The sequence below is a fragment of the Heptranchias perlo genome, chromosome 6 (assembly GCF_035084215.1).
Source record: "Heptranchias perlo isolate sHepPer1 chromosome 6, sHepPer1.hap1, whole genome shotgun sequence".
NCBI classification, from domain to species: Eukaryota; Metazoa; Chordata; class Chondrichthyes; order Hexanchiformes; family Hexanchidae; genus Heptranchias; species Heptranchias perlo.
In genome coordinates this window covers 17917710-17937905 of record NC_090330.1, presented here as the reverse complement: position 1 = coordinate 17937905, position 20196 = coordinate 17917710, and the positions used below count along the sequence as shown (strand labels likewise).

At 45.7% G+C, this 20196-nt stretch overlaps 1 protein-coding gene across 1 annotated transcript in view; it reads left to right on the top strand.

Annotated features, from left to right (window-relative positions):
- Positions 1-20196, top strand: part of LOC137322793 (rho guanine nucleotide exchange factor 17-like) — a 395934-nt gene that overhangs the window by 262551 nt on the left and 113187 nt on the right. The window contains exons 4-5 of the mRNA XM_067985863.1: positions 17089-17205; positions 19111-19203. Of these exons, the coding sequence (XP_067841964.1) occupies positions 17089-17205; positions 19111-19203 (210 nt within the window). The remainder of the gene's footprint in view (positions 1-17088; positions 17206-19110; positions 19204-20196) is intronic.

The following is a 20196-nucleotide window of genomic DNA, read 5'->3' as shown; positions in this document are numbered from 1 at the left end:
CCCAGCCACTCGTGCCTTGAGAGTGCCTGAAATAATTACATTTTCCAAATGAGCCATCCCACAGATGCCGAAACTTTAACCTTTAACTTTTCAAAAGGCTTCCAATCAACAATTACCAATTTTGTACTGAGCTGGCCCTGTGCATCAGTGTGCACATATTATGATGCTTCTTTGCACCATGAAAAGAAAGAAACAACAACTTTCATCTACATAGCGCCTTTCATGACCTCAGGATGTCCCAAAGCGCTTTGTAGCTAATGAAGTCCATTTGAAGTGTAGTCACTGTTGTAATGTAGGAAACACTGCAGCCAATTTGTGCACAGCAAGGTCCCACAAACAGCATTGTGATAATGAGCAGATAATCTGTTTTAGTGATATCGGTTGAGGGATAAATATTAGCCAGGACACCGGGGAGAACTCCTCTGCTCTTCATCAAAATAGTGCCATGGGATCTTTTACATCTACCTGATGCAAACGTGCCAATGAACTGAACCAATCTCGACTGGTGATGGGGAGACCCATGCACAATGGGTCTTTGCTGCTGCTAGGAAAAATAGGTCAGGTCCTTAGCATTTGAGAGTGCAGTTAACGACTGAAGGCCTGTGCATTGGCATTTGAAGCCATTCTTTTCTCCTGCTACTCACAGCCCTGGGTCAGATACAGCTCAGCTTCAATGGATCTCCCATTTATAACTGCCCCAATAATCAACTTCAGAAGATCCAAGAGCACTCTCTACTGAACCGGCAAGACATTTCTATTTCCTGCACCAGTCCATTTTCTGGAGATTCCCCATTAATAACCAATTAATGGCGCATTATGGGCGGTATCATAGTGTGGACTCTTGCCAGCTGAGAACTGAGCTGAGACTGCTCAGGCTCATTTTGGGTCAGAGCCCTTAGCTCCATCTGTCATAGAGAGGACCCTTTCATGAAGCGAAATGGAGCAGGAGTCATACCCAGGCCCCAGGGCTCAAATGGCTGTATTCCAACTCAAACGTGTCACGCATTGCCCCAAAGGAAGTTCAGCCCCAAACTGATAAGCCTCTTTAGAATAGAAGGTTTTTGTTTGAGTTCTTGCTGCGTTCGTGAGTGCTGATACATTACAAGCTGCTGGTTTTCCTGTTACAAGCCCAGATGGTTGTTCACTGTGAAACTGTTTCCCTTTGAGCCAAGCTTAATAGCTTAAGGATAAAACATTCTGCATGAAACTTGTTATATTGCTTGATGCTTAGCGATTTTGAAAATATATTTAATATGTTAAACAAGTACTTTTTTTTGTTCTAACTTTTTTCTTTCAAATGCTTGCACTAATCAAGGTGAGGGGGTTTTCAGTCTGGGGGTAGGGACCACTTTTGTTTACATCTATTGCCAGCACCAAGCACCTCCAGGCCAGATATTCCATGGCCAGGTGCTCTCTCTCTCTTGTGTTTCAACAGTAGGAACATAGGAACAGGAGTAGGTCATTCAGCCCCTCGAGCCTGTTCCACCATTCAGTGAGATCACGGCTGATCTGTAGAACAAAGTTCCTCAGCCCCACAAGAATACCCCGATATTGCAACCGTTTGAATGTAATCCCTGCGACCTCTCAGAAGGCACTTGCTTAGGCTGGACTGTGGAAGCCCTACTTTTTCATGGGTCTATGTTTCTGCCATCCGGTTAAAGGAGACGTTTTTTAACAGTGAGGAGTCGACATTCAGATGACACTGTCCCATGATCCGATCTAAACAAACACGAATGTAAAAGCACCTTGAGTGAGATTGCCACTTTAGTGGGTTGTGGTACATTTTGTTCTATTCACCTACAACTACTAAAAACTGGATTAAGACCATCCAAACTCATTTCACATTAACATCCTATACTTTCATCCCAGTAGTCTGGGACTGGATTTGAGTCCCAAATCCCAGAGGTGAAGGCAGAGTATGCTCATCAACAGATTGGGGGAGAAAGAGGGGGGTGCAGTTACTTAAAATGAGACTGTGCGGTGTAACCAGCTCTAACAATTGTATCATGAGCCTTGAGGTTTTGGCATATTTTTGGGGGCAAATCGCAATATCAGAGTATTTCCTGAAAGTCTCATGAGTACAGTTTGCCCTCTTCTGGCCACCTGTTTCATATGAGCTATTGTGTTACAGTACCACTCTGTTCCTTGCCACAACATGTTCCTGCTCTTCTCCCCTCCCTCTTCTTCCTAGTTTGTCTTCACTTCTCCTCCCAACCCAAAACCTAGCACTGCGCCCCATTCTGTCTCTGCTGTCACCAGCCACCCTTACTCCCTAGCAAGTCTCCATGCTATTTTGCCCAGCATTGCTCTCCTCTTAAGTTGCTTTCCAGTTTGTGCACACTCTTCCCTCAGTGTAGCTCTACTGTCTGCTCTGCTATCTGTTTCCACTCTTGCCAGCCCAATGCTGGTCCCTACTTTCTCTCTGCTCAGTACTGCTCCCCATTCTGCTTCCACTCGTTCCAGCTTAGTGCTGCTCTCTACCTTGACTCTATTTTCCCCCACTAGTACTGCACAGCCTGTCCCTGCAATCTCACGTTCAGCATTGTTCTGCAGCTGTCTCCACTCTGATGCTCAGTACTGTTCCTGAGTAGTTCTCTACTCTCCTCTCGCACATTGCTGTTCCCCAGTCTGTCTCCACTCTCGGACGGTCATCACCGCTCTGTCTATCTCTGCTCTTCTCTGCTCAGTGCTGCTTTACAGCTAGGGTTGCCAACTCCGGTTGGATGAATTCCTGGAGGTATCATCACATGACCTCTCTTCTCCAACCACCATGCCTCTACACTCCTGCCATTGGTCGCCCGACACATCCATCCTCACGGAGCCCCGCCTTCCCGTGCCAGGAAAGCGTTCATTAACCGATTGGATGTTTCTTGACTGTCAGTCAAACCGCCTTTTCTCACCAATGATTAAATGAATGAATGCATTTTTACAAAGAATAATTGAAAGTGTTGAAAAAAAAAATGTTAACGCCCCGATGATTTTCCTCCTGGGTTGCTCGCAGCAGTGTCCTGGAGATTAATCTTTAATTCCTGGAGACTCCAGGACAATCCTGGAGGTTTGGAAACCCTATTTACAGCCTGCATCTGCTGTCTTCCTTTCAGTACCACTCTCAGCTCTTCTCTCCAGCATTGTTAATGAGTGAGTACAGCTGCATTCCACGACAGCCGCGATTTCACAATGAGCTGCCAGTCTGCTGTCTAATCCATTTTGCTTTAGCTTTTCAACAACAAAAAAAAAATAGACTAGTGATTCCTTTTAAACATTTGTCAGAGCTTATCTGAAAAGTGACGGTGGGATCAGGACCAAAGCCACTGATGCTTGATTTTTGGACCGAGTTGTGGAATGTAATCCCCAAAACCACCATTAAAAATCCTGGAATCCAAGTAATAAAAATGGAATTTCACTTATTCAGTCACAGTAAAGCAATGGTCCTGATAAGGACTGAAGCTTCATTGGAAAGAAAAGAGGGGGCGGGGGGTGGGGGAAGAAAGAGGGGCAAGAGAGAAAGGCAGGCTGACAGAAACAAGCCGGCAATGTAACAATCTGGATCAGTTTTAGCCAAATTGATGTGGCTGCTTGATTTTTTTTATCCAGAGAATTTCACTTAAACTTAAATCATCATTAACACCAAACGCAGCAAAGTTGAGATCCTTCAGTTTGAAATTAAAACACACACACACACACACACACACACAGAGTAATATTCTATAACTATGCTAAAATAAAAAAAGACATGGTGGAAGGAGGCTATTAATGCCAGATGAGGGATTTGAACAGACATCTTAGGGACCCCCATGTTCTGTCTTCAAGTCTGTTACCTGTCATCAGGGATTTATTTCAGGTTTCTCCCATTTTCTGCCGCACTCTACTGAAGGCACCAACAATTGCTGGGATACAGTTCCATTGGGCACCAGCTTCTTCTCTGTTGCCTCACCTAAATGGCCAGTCTTCATGTTGGAGGTGCTATCTTTTGGATGAGGTTAAACACTGCCAAAACAGATTAACTGGTTGTTTATCTCATTTGCTTTTTGTGGGATCTTGCTGGGCACGTTTGCCTGCACAACAACAGTGACTATGTTTCAAAAAGTAATTCATTGGCTGTGAAATACTTTAGGAACCTCTGAGGATGTGAAAGGTGCTACATAAATGTAAGTTCTTTCCCTACTGTCACAGTTTCCGTGTCTGTTTTAGATCCATCATTGCTTTTTCCTTTGCTTTAATCCCTTTTATCTGTTCCTTTTCTTTTTTCTCTAATTTTCTCAATGGCCTGTTTTTCAGGCACTAAAACAGCCTCCTAAACCTCCAATATGACGGGCCGGAAGTACTTCGCCCGCCATGTTAATAAAGGCCCAGCAATTAGCATGCAGTGCCCGCTCCTAAACAGGCGTTAGGGCTTTACATATGCAAATAAGGGGCCACACTCCTGTTTGAGGACCCCTATTGCAAGATAACGGCAGCCGATGTCAGTTGTACACAGGAAAACTAGGCTTAAATGCGGCCTATCCGGCAGTCCATAAAGGGACAGCCGGTTAAGGCCGCAACCAACGAGGTATGTTATTAAAATATACTTACCTGAATTTGGAGCTGGCCGCCGCTATCCCCTGATCTGGTCGCCTCCGTTCCTCATTTACCTGAGAGCAGCGGCCCAATTTTCCATCGTGTTTTGCCGGCAAGCTGCCTGTTGCTCTCTGCAGCTCGCCGGCTCCGTAGAAATGAGGCCCGAAGCCCAATATTGGGGAGCCTTCGGCCTCACCATCCAGGCATATGGTTTGTTCCCTACGCCCAAAAATGGGCACACCCAAATTTCCAGGACCATCTCTGAGGTTAAAATTGTCCGGGGCTAACTCCTTCAGTAGTTTATACAAGTGGCTGTTCTATATGCGTAAATCCAAACATGGAGTCAGCCGGCTATTTTGTCTTAATACATTTCATAACCTAGCCTGATCACACACTCACCCGATGTCCAAAAATATGGATTTTCCTTTGGAGGCCACTAGAAAGTGATTGCCCCACATTATAGCATCTTCACTACACCTTTAGCCAAGATCAGCTAACTCAGCACAGGCCAAGAATGCAACCTGGGCCTTTCCTCATCAGCCTTGTTGAGTAGTATACCATATAGTGCATTAACTGACTGCACTGTTAGGGAATTGTTACTCTTTCTTCAATGCTCTCCGGTTCTTTATCTAATGCTCTTCTCCTACTGTATATAATTTATAGCCCAGACGTAAATGCCCTAGTGTTCCCTATCATGTAAATGAATGAGTTGAATTGCGAACTAGCGAGGACTATTCCCCAGTGATACGTCAGCAAGAAGACTGTTGATGTGATGAAATATTTCCGTAGGATACAGTTGCTAAAATTTAAAGTTGATTTTGCAAAATAGCTCTAGAAAGACTACAATTTCTCATTTATTGACATTGTGCGATACCCATGGCAATCATACTGTCAATTTTCAAATCCTGCACATATTCTAAATCATGGTTGTCATGGTGATACTGAGTGAGCAGCATCAAATTGTTGAAAACCACATATGTAGACAGAAAGGGTCACCTTTGCACCATGTTCACAGGATCTTACTCTACAGCTGTGTGGCAATTACTGATGTAGTGTATATGACTAGAGTGGGTAAAATTTAAGGGCCATGGATGCTATCCTCTGCTGTCAGTGAGATCTATTATTCAGAATTTCTTGGAGAATCTACGACCAGGATGGGAGAGGGTAAAGATTTTACTGGCAACAAGGGCATCAAAGGTGGAGGTGAGGAAATGATTGAGAAAATCGACAGCTGCAGTGGTATAGTGGTGAATAGAGGGCCAAAGACTAGGCAGTTAGGATTCGGAAAGAGCAGTTGTATGTGACTTTGGGGGAGAATTGGTTTCAGGGGCAGATGCAGAGAAGGTGGGGTTATAAGGTGGTGGGGGAGGAGGTTGTAGGTGGTGAGGGATATGAAGAAAATGGTCAGAGATCGCCTTTTCTGTGGTAGAGACCATGGGAATAGAGAGGGCACAGGGGATGGCCATGAATATGGATAGGAGAGTTTATATAGAGGGAGAGGTTTACATAGGATAGGAGGGCAGTGATTTCAGAGGAGATAGGGGAAGGGGAGCTCAGATGGATTGAAATCACTGAGGATGGAGTCGTTCAGTGCAGAGACTGAGGGAAGGAGGATATCTTGATGATAAACCTGGGTTGAGCTTGAGGGGAGTTGGTAGACAATGAAGATTTTAAAGGAAAGGCAATAGGGGTGGAACATGGTGGGGTTCTCAAAGGAGGAGTAGGTACCAGAGGAATAGGGGGAGAGATCACATTGGGATTTGGTGATAATGGTATACCACCATTGCAACAGTTTGGATGGGGCAGGTAGTGGAAAGTAGAGCCAGCATTCCTACTCCCCTTCATCACTCCTACTCCCCTTCATCACTTCTACTCCCCTTCATCACTCCTACTCCCCTTCATCACTCCTACTCCCCTTCATCACTCCTACTCCCCTTCATCACTTCTACTCCCCTTCATCACTTCTACTCCCCTTCATCACTCCTACTCCCCTTCATCACTCTAACTCCCCTTCATCACTTCTACTCCCCTTCATCACTTCTACTCCCCTTCATCACTCTTACTCCCCTTCATCACTCCTACTCCCCTTCATCACTCTAACTCCCCTTCATCACTTCTACTCCCCTTCATCACTTCTACTCCCCTTCATCACTCCTACTCCCCTTCATCACTCCTACTCCCCTTCATCACTCCTACTCCCCTTCATCACTTCTACTCCCCTTCATCACTCCTACTCCCCTTCATCACTCCTACTCCCCTTCATCACTCTAACTCCCCTTCATCACTCCTACTCCCCTTCATCACTTCTACTCCCCTTCATCACTTCTACTCCCCTTCATCACTCCTACTCCCCTTCATCACTCCTACTCCCCTTCATCACTCCTACTCCCCTTCATCACTCTAACTCCCCTTCATCACTCCTACTCCCCTTCATCACTCCTACTCCCCTTCATCACTCCTACTCCCCTTCATCACTCCTACTCCCCTTCATCACTCCTACTCCCCTTCATCACTCCTACTCCCCTTCATCACTCCTACTCCCCTTCATCACTCCTACTCCCCTTCATCACTCCTACTCCCCTTCATCACTCCTACTCCCCTTCATCACTCCTACTCCCCTTCATCACTCTTACTCCCCTTCCCAATCCTACTCCCTACATCATTCCTACCCCTTTCATCAACCCTACTCCCTACATCATTCCTACCTTCTTTGTCGTTCCTACCCTCTCCATCATTCCTACTCCCCTTCATCACTCCTACTCCCCTTCATCACTCTTACTCCCCTTCATCACTCCTACTCCCCTTCATCACTCTTACTCCCCTTCCCAATCCTACTCCCTACATCATTCCTACCCCTTTCATCAACCCTACTCCCTACATCATTCCTACCTTCTTTGTCGTTCCTACCCTCTCCATCATTCCTACTCCCCTTCATCACTCCTCCTCCCCGTCATCACTCCTACTCCCCTTCATCATTCCTACCCTTCATCACACCTACCCACTTCATAATTCCTACTCCCCATCATCACTCCTACTCCCCATCATCACTCCTACTCCCCTTCATCACTCCTACTCCCCATCATCACTCCTACTCCCCATCATCACTCCTACTCCCCATCATCACTCCTACTCCGCTTCATCACTCCTACTCCTCTTCATCATTCCTACTCCCTTCATCACCTACTTTCAACATTCCTATCCACTTTCAACACTGAAGCTCACTTTCATCACTCTTACTCCTTTTCATCATTCCTATCTCCCTTCAGCAGTCCTCCCCTTCCAACTCCACCACTGCTGCAAATTACACTTTTGTGCACTTAGGCTTTCTTCCCTGTAGTAATGCAGCCTAACTTACGACAAGCCCATGCCCCACTGTACCCTCTGTTTAACTCCTTCAGGCCAATTTTAGCTGCCAGTTTTGTTTCCATTGGGAAATCTGTTGGATTCAGTTAGGTTCTGCCCGCCTGTGGCAGTATGAGGCAATTTTAACCGCCGGTCCTCATTAACAATGCCGGTCCAGTTACCACCCAGAATGGGTGGGAAGCCCCTGTCAGCTTCCAGAAATTCTAAGGTAAGTGTGGGGAAGGGGGTTCTGGGTGGTTTTGGGTTAGGGAAGGGGGAGGGTGTGGGGCTGCACAAAGAAAAATTAAAAAAACTTAACTGGAGGGCCTCTTTAGCTTCTCGATCCTCTTCATACTGGCCTTTGTTTGGCAGGAAAGCCATGGCAGCTTCCCTGCTCAGACCAAAGTTAAAATCGCGGATGCCATCGGACCCCAATTAGCATATGTAAATTAGAACCCCGCCGGCTTTGGGTGGGCGGCTTAGCCACCCATCAAGAAGCATTCGTTAAAATCTGAATCGGCAAGATTTGGGCGTCTTTCTGGCGGGTAAGTAAGCCGGGGCATTTTAAGTGCCCACCCCTTTGGTTTCTGCCTGGCGGGTAGGGTTAAAATCCCCCCCCCCCCATCCCCCCTGTTTTCACTAGATATAGGGCCTATATATTCAGGACTGTTTTTGAGCTGTCATTTTTCGAAGGGGCTGGTCAACTTTTACTAATTTTCTAGGTTAACATGTATGCAGGTTCAGGGTTGTGAAGGGCAAATTTAGGACAGGCATCAGGAAGTATTCCTTTGCGCAGAAAATGATCAGTAGCTGGCAAGGGTTGCCAGGAAGAATGGTTCAGGCCTGGACACTGGACTCATATAAAGAGCCGCTAAATGCTGTAATGGGAAAATGGTAGGGCCAGTATTCCGGAAGGATGAGGTCATATGGGGTGAAGGGCCATCTTAAACTGAACTTATCTTGTGATTACCCAGTTGCATCTTCCAGGGTAGTATGCTTTTACAACAATGTGAGTGGTATCGCCAAAATGAGTTTAGCATGCAGAAAGTCAGGTAAAACTGCTTTGAAGTACCCTCTGGGAAACTCCTAGCTATTGTGCTAAATCCTAAAAGCCAAAGGGCAAAAAGCTCCTATGAACTAGGGAATGCCACGTGCTAGAAATTCTACCCCTAGGCTGTGAGGAGGTCTTCACAGGCCACTGAGGTTTGGCACTAGCCTGGGATTACTTCATAATCGAGTTAAGTATTAAGGTTGAAGTGTACTATAGAAAGAAATCTTTAAATGGACTTGGCACAAATCTATGCAGTGTGTTTGCTCAAGATGTAGATACTTAATAAATAAACTATATGAATTTTCAAAAAATTTTTTACAGGACGTATTAACCCTCTTTGACTGAAAGCAGGCGGATGGTATGAAAAGATGGATGTCCAGCAGTGCTGATCTTTAAAAAATCCACTTTGTGTTTTTTTACATTTTTTTTTCTCCATGAGCTGAAAGGTGTCAATGATCAGGAATGGAAACTTTTTCCATGGCGCGGCCATGCTTTGTGTGTCAGCATCAGGCTATCAAAGGGCAGCTATGGCGGGCTTTCCTCTGCCCTCCCTCGACAAGGTGCCTAAACCCCAGGCAAGGAAGAGCATTTCCTGAAGCATCAGTAATATTAATTCCATTCCCCATAACCAAGCATCACGTTGGTCTCTGATAATTTATGCTAAGTTGTGTGGACAGTTTTATGCAGCGAGCAACATCCACTAAGAACCAAGCCAGAACTGCCAGAACTTATCTTGCTTATGATCCAGACACACTGTGGAGAAAATCCCGCACATAAGAAAGTCCAAACTGAGAAAAGGCCATTCAGCCTTGTCTGCACTGGAACTGAGTCCTAGAGGTGAGAAGATAATGCCTACTTCACCCCTAACTACTAATTTTTAAGGGAAATAGATTCATGGCTAAAAATCCAATGGGCCATTCCATCACCATAGGTGTGATGGAGCAGACCTCCCATCCAGCAATGGAGTAGGCTGAAGACCCCAGCACAAATCCTGGTGATAAGGACAGGGACATGGTCAGGGAGGGCTACCTGCGGATATCGGTGTAGCACCAAGCCACATCGATGGGAGGAGCCAGAGACCCGTCCTCGGGCTCAAAGAAAAATGAAATCTAAGTCTTCAGACTCCAAGGGAACTGCACCAAACCCACCCCCTTGACCTATTGGAATCTCGGGGCCATAGACTATAGCGTGGAAAGAGACCATTCGGCCTATCGCACTCTGGTTTGGAAATTAAAACAGAGAGGCAGATAGGTTTTCCATTCCATTAAATGTTCTAGTTAATGCTATGAGATCATTTTATATCCTGGACAAGAAGCAACTGGGAGATCAGTATTGTAGTGGAGCCCGTATAGATTTCAGCAATGTGCCATGGTGGGTTTGATCTGTGACAAAAACACTCAGATTCTGTCTTTCCAAACTTGGATTGTATCTGGAAGGAGCAATTTGCGCCAGGGTGAACTGGGATGAAGTTTTGGCTGTTATGGGTCAATCACTGATGGTGGAAGCAATTTTAGATGGTGAATTAAGAAATGTATTAGAATAACACATGAAATAGTATGCTACTTTAGTGTGAAAATCACCACATTCACTGCAGTGTTGTGACTCGGCTAAGAAGCTTAATAGGAGCGCTGGAGTAAAAGTGCTTGAGGTACAATATCAAGGTCAGTAGTTAAAAGTTTGACCCCAGACAGCATAAGCCCTTGTAATGGAGGAAGTGATGGATCAAGTGAGAGGAAACATTGGCTGTGTAACAGGAAGATATTGAATGAAGTTCTTTTCCCGATGTTTCCCGAACACTGCGAGTTACTGCGAGCTCATATCGCAGAACCACTAGCTCACGTCCCAGATGCTGCAGAAATCACCCTGTTTATATTGCAGAGCAGTTTATACAGCAGCTAGAAGAACATAAAAGTAACTGCATAGGCCTAGGCTTTCTACTCATTCCAGTCTGCGGGCTCAGCTGCAGCAGGGCGAAAGAGGCCACCACTGTGTTGCCTGTACATAAACGTTTTTTTCCCCAAACTTTTAATTTCAACTTTTCTTCATTGGGCCTGCACAAGGCAGCTCTTTAAGAGCACTTACAAAGGCCCCACTTCCAGTTCTGCCCCCGGCCCCCCAACCAATGCTCCCTCTGCCGACTTATAGATGCTGGAGCCTTTGCAAGCAGTCCCGGTATCCAGAATTCTGGGATACACAATGGGAACTGTGTTTCCCTCATTGTCTTATTGGCAAGTACAGTTCTAACAGCTGGCTGGAAAGCTGCTTCACTGGCCTGCACCGAGAGGCTGGCCTTTTTTTCCTCCATTGACAGCCAGAAAACGTGGTTACCTCTGCTTCTGATGGCAAGTCTGATACAGTTCATCTTGTCATCAGGGATTATGTTGCATCTGTAGACATTCATGGAAACGACCACCTTTAAGTGGTGCACATAACCTCTGGAAACAACACCGCCAGCTCATTTACATTACTGATTTGCTGTGGATAGCAGAGCTGCTATTACTAGTAGCGTAAAGATGAACGAGTGTGTTTTGTACCAGTTCGGAAACAATACAGCGAGACTAAAATCACTAAAAGTAGCAGCACAAGTTGAGAAGGCCATAAAGAGTTCAAACAGAGTACTAAGGTTCATTTCTAGAGGAATAGAATACAAAAGCAGGGAGGTGATGTTAAATTTATAGAGAGCCATGGTTTGACCACACTTGGAGCACTGTGTGCAGTTCTGGTCTCCATACTATATGCAACACAAATGACAAGAGTGTCTTTGATTTCAGCTGGAGGTCGAAGGGGAGACATTTGCCCCCAGAAAGGCAGGGAAACATCAAAGGGTGTGTAAGCCTGGGCCACTCTTGCACACCTCCTAATAGATAGTTACAAAGAAAGAACTTGCATTTATCAACCACATTTCACACCCTCAGAACTTCCTGAAGCAATTGATAGCCAATGAAGTACTTTTGAAATGTAGTCACTGTTGTAATATAGGAAATGCACTAACCAATTTGCGTACAGCAAGGTCCCACAAACAGCAATGAGATAATGACCAGATTTTTTTCTGGTGGTGTTGGTTGAGGGATAAATATTCTTCTTCCAATAGTGCCATGGGATCTTTTACGTCCACATGAGAGGGCAGACCGTGACTCTATTTAACGTCTTATCCAAAAAGTGGCACCTCCGGCAGTGCAGCACTCCCTCAGTACTGCACTAGACTGTCAGCCTAGATAAACGTGCTCAAGTTCCTGGAGTGGGCTTGAACCCACGACCTGCTGACTCTTAGATGAGTGCCATTATTGAGTCAAGACTGACACCTAACAGCACACCAATGGCAGTTGGTCCATTCCAAACTACAGGAAGCCATTTTATAATATTTAAGTCCATCACAATGAGCCGGTGGGGGAGAGAGGGGACCACGTTTAAAATAATGGCCATTCAGACCAGAACGTCCCAGCTTCAGTCCTCCACCTGTGCTAAATTAGTTGACCTTGGGTTGGTTGTAGAAATACCACAGTTGATATCAATATTCCTATGCCAGGGAGAGGGAAAAAAATCAGCCAGATTTCTTTCCCCTTTACCATCAATTTATCTTTGCTAGAAGATGATTAAAGGAATTGACAGGGTAGATAGAGAGAAACTATTTCCTCTGGTGGGGGAGTCCAAAACAAGGGGGCATAACCTTAAAATTTGAGCTAGGTTGTTCAGGGGTGATGTCAGGAAGCACTTCTTCACACAAAGGGTAGTGGAAATCTGGAACTCTCAGCTCCAAATAGCTGTTGAGGCTCGGAGTTGATTGAACATTTGATTTTTGTTAGGCAAGGGTAATGAAATCAAGGCGGGTAGATTGAGTTAAGATGATCTAATTGAGTGGCAGAACAGGCTCGATGGGCTGAATGGCCTCCTCCTGTTCCTATGTTCCTAGAAACTGCCATGTGTGGGTGATAGGTGAGGACAGGACCAAGCTTGGCTTTGATTCCCTCAGTGATGAAATAGCCTGCTGACCCTTGCTGTCTAGACTCTTACTGAAACATAGCCAGCATGGAGAGATACCAGAGGGCGCCCTGCACCCATATCTCAGCAGGAAATAACATCATCGCATGAGAAGGGAAGAAAAGATAGCTGCTGATCAGTTTCAAATCATCCCAACTGCACTCAGATTTGCAACAGGCAGAGGATTTGTTCTGCAGAGATTCTATTAACTGACCACAGAAAGTACGTAGTTAGTTCTTTTTTTATTCGTTCAAGGGATGAGGCGTCGCTGGCAAGGCCAGCATTTATTGCCCATCCCTAATTGCCCTTGAGAAGGTGGTGGTGAGCCGCCTTCTTGAACCGCTGCAGTCTGTGTGGTGAAGGTTCTCCCACAGTGCTGTTAGGTTGGGAGTTCCAGGATTTTGACCCAGTGACGATGATGGAACGGCGATATATTTCCAAGTCGGGATGGTGTGTGACTTGGAGGGGAACGTGCAGGTGGTGGTGTTCCCGTGAGCCTACTGCCCTTGTCCTTCTAGGTGGTAGAGGTCACGGGTTTGGGAGATGTTGTCGAAGAAGCCTTGGCGAGTTGCTGCAGTGCATCCTGTGGATGGTACACACTGCAGCCACAGTGCGCCGGTGATGAAGGGAGTGAATGTTTAAGGTGGTGAATGGGGTGCCAATCCAGCAAGCTGCTTTGTCCTGGATGGTGTCGAGCTTCTTGAGTGTTGTTGGAGCTGCACTCATCCAGGCAAGTGGAGAGTATTCCATCACACTCCTGACTTGTGCCTTGTAGATGGTGGAAAGGCTTTGGGGAGTCAGGAGGTGAGTCACTCAGCGCAGAATACCCAGCCTCTGACCTGCTCTTGTAGCCACAGTATTTATGTAGCTGGTCCAGTTAAGTTTCTGGTCAATGGTGACCCCCAGGATGTTGATGGTGGGGTATTCGGTGATGGTAATGCCTTTGAATGTCAAGGGGAGGTGGTAAGACTCTCTCTTGTTGGAGATGGTCATTGCCTGGCACTTGTCTGGCAGATTTAGACACCTACTGGAGCTAAAACCAAAGTAAGACAGATCACAGACTGTATGTAGTCTTATTGAGCCGGATTTTTGCTCTGAGTGGCGAACGAATGGCGCCTGCCGCTCGTTAGACTTGGATTTGCCCATAGACTTTTCATGGGCTGTTACACTGCACATTCCTCTCATGGGGCCCTCAATCCAATGCAGCACCCTCTCCTGGGCATCTGGGGCCTGTGTGAACAGGACAAGCTTCTGTGTATCCCCCTTAACCAATCAGATTGAAGCATGTTAATAGGCCACACAGAGTCAGAACCAGGAAGTGTAGGTTAGAATAGTAAATTCAATGTAAAATCAGTTACAGAAAGCGAAATAAAGAGAGGGTGAGAAATATTAAATTAAAAGACAGAGAGAAGAGAAACAGAAAGAAACAGTAAAACATTTAAAAATTATTGTTTTTTTTTAATTGTCTAACAACAATTAAAATGTGAAAGAATGAGACTCCACACTTGCAAAATTAAATTTTCAGTGCCAGAGAGATTGTTGGGCGTCATTAAGACTTGTCACGCTGTTAAAATTTTGGTCACACTTAAAAAAACCTGATGTATCTTTTTCGGGAGCGATTACTTCATATTTCATCAGGGCAGTAGAAGAACTTTGCGCCGTTGCTCATTTCAACGGTGAGTCTGCCGGCCAGATCTCCTTCCCACAAAGTTTCTGCAGGAGCGGGGCATATGGCAGAGGAACTTCTGGATTTCTGCGTTTAACTGCGCATGTGCGTCGCCAGAAGTTCCTCTGCCATAAGGGCTGGTCGTTATTTTTAGAGCAAAATCCGGCCCTTAGTCTTTTATCGAACTGTTTACATAGGTCCCTTTGCTTATTAGTGTTTAGCCATTCACTGTTTATTTTAACAAATTCAGGTTTAATTTTTCCTGCCAATCAGTACATTGTGTTACTTTTTTTTAAAGAAGAATAGAATAATGTTTATATAGTAAGTGTGTTTGCAGCCAAGGCCTGGGCCCTATTCCAGATCCTTTCCCCCTCGTACACAGTAGTTCCATCAGGTCAAATAGGGATCCCGGTCAAGTAAAATGACGGGATCTCTTCCTCTCCTTCACCACTTTACAACTTCATCAGTGTGCCCCCGTGTGGTGATAGTTATAATTTGTTACAAAAATTCTAATTTATTACACTGACACTGGGGTAGATTTTGACTTTGTGAGATAGTGTAAAACGGGTGATAGCGAATCAGCAGCCCGTTTTACATCTGGCCCGATTATGGAAATAAAAACCAGGAGAGGTGTAAAAACAGGCGGCCGATTCACTGTTACCTGTTTTACACTATCGCTCAAAGTGAAAATCTACCCAAGTGAGCCAAAGAATATGGGCCCTGAAATTCCGTGGGAGTTCTCCCAATCTCCTGAGGTAATTGTGGTGGGAGATCAGTGGGACCACCAGGAAAACTTGTAAATGGCTATTTTTAGCCGTTTATGCTGTTTCCATGGGGGGCTCCATCAGTCTCCTGCCAGAGGCACGTCAGGACATCGGTGGAACCCACACGGAATTTCAGGGGATTATTTTTATAGACTTTTTTTTTATACTTTCTCCTTTCTTCTCCTGAAGATGTTGACTCCTTCTTTTGACATAATTCTACAAGCATTCTGATACCCTGCCCAAGTGGTTATGTTAGTTTTAACAACGAGGGATGGATTTTACTCTGCCAGAAATCGGGCGGAGGAAAATAAAGACAATTTGGGCAGGGAAGACGACTGCCACATGCCCGCCCCAACCTAGATGTTCCTTCCTCTGCCGTGGCAGGGAAGAACACTGCCATCTCTTCACCGCCCAGAGCATTGCAAATGACGGCGGGGAGGTGAGGCCTATCAACCCGCCCCTGGAGAAATTATGTAAACAGCTGACAACGGCCATTTACAATTACTTTGGGCTTTCCCTCTCCCAGTACTGGTTTGGAACCATCCCCCCCCCCAAACGTCATGCTGGGGGCCATTCCCTTGGGTCCCTGCGTAACATCATTCTGGTTGGCTTTGGGCTTTGACTGATCAGAACAATTCAAATGAGGCCTGGGAATTAAAATGGTGTGGGTTTCCTGGCCGCCCTGCATCCCGTCCGCTCTGAGTTAAAATCAGGGCTAAAGGATTTGAAAATCCTCGGCCCCTCCAGCACACTCCTGCGATAACTCCCAACGGAAATGTGCAGGAAGGATCAGAAATTAGGAGGGCCGCAGATATTCTGGGCCTTTACGGGGTGGGGGGGGCAATCTGTAGGGTCTTTGGAAGGGACAGAGCAGTCTTTTTTTTGCAGAGATTTTTCTCCCCTTACAAAGGGGACTTGGCTACCATCACTGCAGTTTGCAGCCTCTTGGGAGCAGGTGGGACCCACAGATGATCTCCTAATGCCGCAGGTGGCCATCATTGCCTGCTAATTCATGGACCTCCCCCTGACTTCACGAGCTTTTGGCAGGTACAGCTGCGGAGGCTTATGACGGGCAGAGGGCCCTGAAGGGCGCAATCCCAGTGTCATTTTCGGGATGGTTGGCCCGCACATTTTCAGAGCCCAGACGTTTAACCCTGTCGAGCTGCCTCCTTTTTCTGTCAGTCTTCCCTTTTGCTAATACATGGCAAGAGGGGAACAGGAGGCAGTTCCTGAGTGCTCTGAAAATAAACAGAACGCCCACTCACTTCTGTTGGAAGCGTGCTGCGTCACCACAGTGCATCCTCTTTTAGAGAGGAGGTGAAAACCTATAGAAGTCCTGTATATAGTTAAAGGGAATAACAACCTCAGCACATCCAGTATCGTTTCTCTCGATCTCTGGTCTCTCTCTGACTGATCTTACTCGCTACTGCTGGCTCGTCGGGTTCGGGGAGATTTTCAGAAAGAACCTCCTGCCAGCACCAGCGGCTGGTGCAAGGTGTGTAGAGATTCATATTTCCTGCAGGTCCTTACGGCCTGTGAACCTGGGATTGTGATTTGCCTTTTGCTCTGAGCAGCCTTTTGCCATTTGCCTGTCCAGTGTAACAGTCCTGGGTATGACTATACACAAGTACCACCGATATATCATTCGTCCACAGCACTGACCTGACACTTTCAGTGTAATTTTACAATGTATCCTGTCACTTCCATTAATTCCTGCATTCCTTTGGCAGTTCTCCAAGGATGTACTGGGCAACTCTTACTCTGCATACATCGATAACTTTCTCAATGCCAAAGAAGCTGTGCGATTGGCGAAGGAGGCGAAGCCGGCATTTATTAAGTTTTTGGAGGTAAGTCCTGTCGCTAGTTCTGTAGAGGATTGATCTGTCTCAGTGATGGGGCCGGAGGTGGATTGATCTGTCTCAGTGATGGGGCTGGAGGTGGATTGATCTGTCTCAGTGATGGGGCCGGAGGTGGATTGATCTGTCTCAGTGATGGGGCCGGAGGCGGATTGATCTGTCTCAGTGATGGGGCCGGAGGTGGATTGATCTGTCTCAGTGATGGGGCCGGAGGCGGATTGATCTGCCTCAGTGATGGGGCCGGAGGTGGACTGATCTGTCTCAGTGATGGGGCCGGAGGTGGATTGATCTGTCTCAGTGATGGGGCCGGAGGTGGACTGATCTGTCTCAGTGATGGGGCTGTGAGTAAGTGCCCTATTTGGGGCTGGGTTGACAGTGCGACTGACAGGAGGCAGAGCTTAGCAATAAGTTAAGGATCAGGCTGGCAGGGGGTGGGGCTGACAGTGATGGGATTGGTAGGAGGCAGGACTGACTTGGCAGTGAGGTGGTCCCTTCTTATACAAAATACAAATCTTTTCCTGGATGTCACAAGTGTCATCTCAGCCTGTGCATTTGACATAGTGACCAAACTGTTTAGTCCTTCAATGGCACAGTGTTAAATCCTAAATTCTCATAAAACAAATACAAGCAATAAAGTAATTACTGTTTTATGTAAAAGTATTACTTCTTAAGAGAGTTTTACTGTCAGCAATGAGCACTGCCATGTCAGGTAGCATAGCTGGCTGCAAAGTTCCCTATGACCTCAGAGGAATACCCCAGTGTTATATTTCTCCATCCTTTGTGGTGGTGTCTACTATGGGCTACATGCTCATCAGGAACTGGGTTGAATCTGCCCAAAGTCATTTCACCTCGGACTTTTACAATCAAAGAAGGCTTTCAGCCCATTAGTCTGGGCTGTATTTGAACCCAAATCCCAGAGGTGTAAAGTCAGTGACTAACCCACTGCACTACCCACTACCTCGCGCTCCTTAAAACAAAATCAAACAGCAACAATAATCAATGATTACATTTTAACATTCCCTCTGTTTGTTAAATGTTGCAAAATCCTAAATACTAATGTAAAGAAAAGCCTGAATATTCCTCTTCTATGTCCCCAGGAACGATCAGTTCCCTGGCACAAAGATTTCTGGAGATTAGACCATTAGAGACCATAAGAGATAGGAGCAGGAGAAGGCCATTCGGCCCCTTGAGCCTGCGCCGCCATTTAATGAGATCATGGCTGATCTGATTTTTACCTCAACTCCACTTTCCCGCCCGTTCCCCAAAGGGGCTGAAATGTGTAAGACCTACCATGGGTATAGGCATTACAATGCCATGGAAATGGTAGGAAGGGTCTGATGCCACCTTCTGCCTCATTCTTGAGGCAGAGTAGAGGGAAATTTACATAGAATTTACAGCACAGAAACAATCCAGTCGGGTCAACTAATGAGCCTCCTCCCACCCTACTTCATCTAACCCTATCTGCATAACCTTCTATTCCTTTCTCTCTCATGTACTTCAAACTTCCCCTTAAAGGCATTTATGCTATTCGCCTCAACTACTCCATGTGGTAGCAAGTTCCACATTGTAACCACTGTCTGGGTAAAAAAGTTTCTCCTGAATTCTTTTTGGATTTATTAGTGACTATCTTATATTTATGGCCCCTAGTTTTTACTGTGAATCTACTACCTGGAAGTGTTCAGTGCTGACAGTGAGTGCCTGAATTTCCTAGTGTTATCTCTCTCTCATGAGGACAAAGATGGACCAACAAGAATTTCCGTTCCTTTCTTCTGGTGACATTTATAGGTGGCTCTTAAAATATCCCATTTTGTAATTTGTGAGTTGAAGTGTGATGTGCGAGGCATGGTCTCGTATCAGAACTGACATGCTTTACACTCTAGTGGTCTTGCATTGCAGCAAAGCATGAGGGAGAACAAGGAGAAGCAAGCACTGTCCGATTTGATGATCAAACCAGTACAGCGAATTCCCCGCTACGAGCTTCTGATAAAGGTAAGAAAATTTAGGACCTAAGTCAAAAGCAATGGCTACGGTGTCAGAAGAAGCCAACTAGCTCATGAATATACTGAAGGCTAAATGCAACCAAGCCAATTCAGAACATTGTGCAATCTATACTATGTGACAGCCTTAAGGTCTAATCGTTTGTAGGTTTAAAAAAAGGAAGATGAAACAGTCTTTGCTGCTTGAAGTAGAATTTCTATGATTTGGAATGCCTCCTTCTGGACAATGCAGTGCAGGGCAGGGAGTGTAATGACAGGAGAGGCCAGGACCCCAGCTTGCCCCTAGTATTGCATACAGGACGGATATCAGCTCATTTCTAGAAGTTACTTGACTTTCACCTTAGTTGTTCAGCTATGGAGTCATCTGGTGAGCAGCTCACCTACGGTCTTAGTGAGTGATGTTGTCATGAGACGCCAAGGGCAACGAAAGTCATGAAAAATGTTTTATAAAATCCCAGAAGCTGCATTTATGTTGTGATCCCTGCTTTTAAAGGGGAGGGGGGGGGGGGTGTGTGGTTGTTGGTTAGAGTTTATTTTAGCCTCTAGGCTCAATTCTAAGTCTGTGCTTTGAAATTGCTGCAATGGAAACATTTGCACTGCAACAGATATTTTATACCCCCTGCACCAACATTTTCAAAAAAATCAGTATTATTTATTTTCCCCCTTTTCCCCCAGGATGTGTGAGCGATGTTATGCTTCCAATTGTACCATTTTGAATGGAATACTTCACAGATCTGGAAGAATACTTTGCCAGATTTATCCTGATGGATTGCCCCTTAAAATTAACAAATCTTGCACCATCTGTGAGGTGACCTACAGTAACTCCACACTGTAACACTGTGATGTAGCACACCCTCTGATGACAGAGAGACTGTGCAAAACAGTCTGGCCAGGTTTTTCCGCTTGCCAGCCCACGATTTTCCAAGATGAACTTTAATAGATGGGTAATCGAGAGGTGGCGAATGCAGAGCGGAAAACCCTGGAC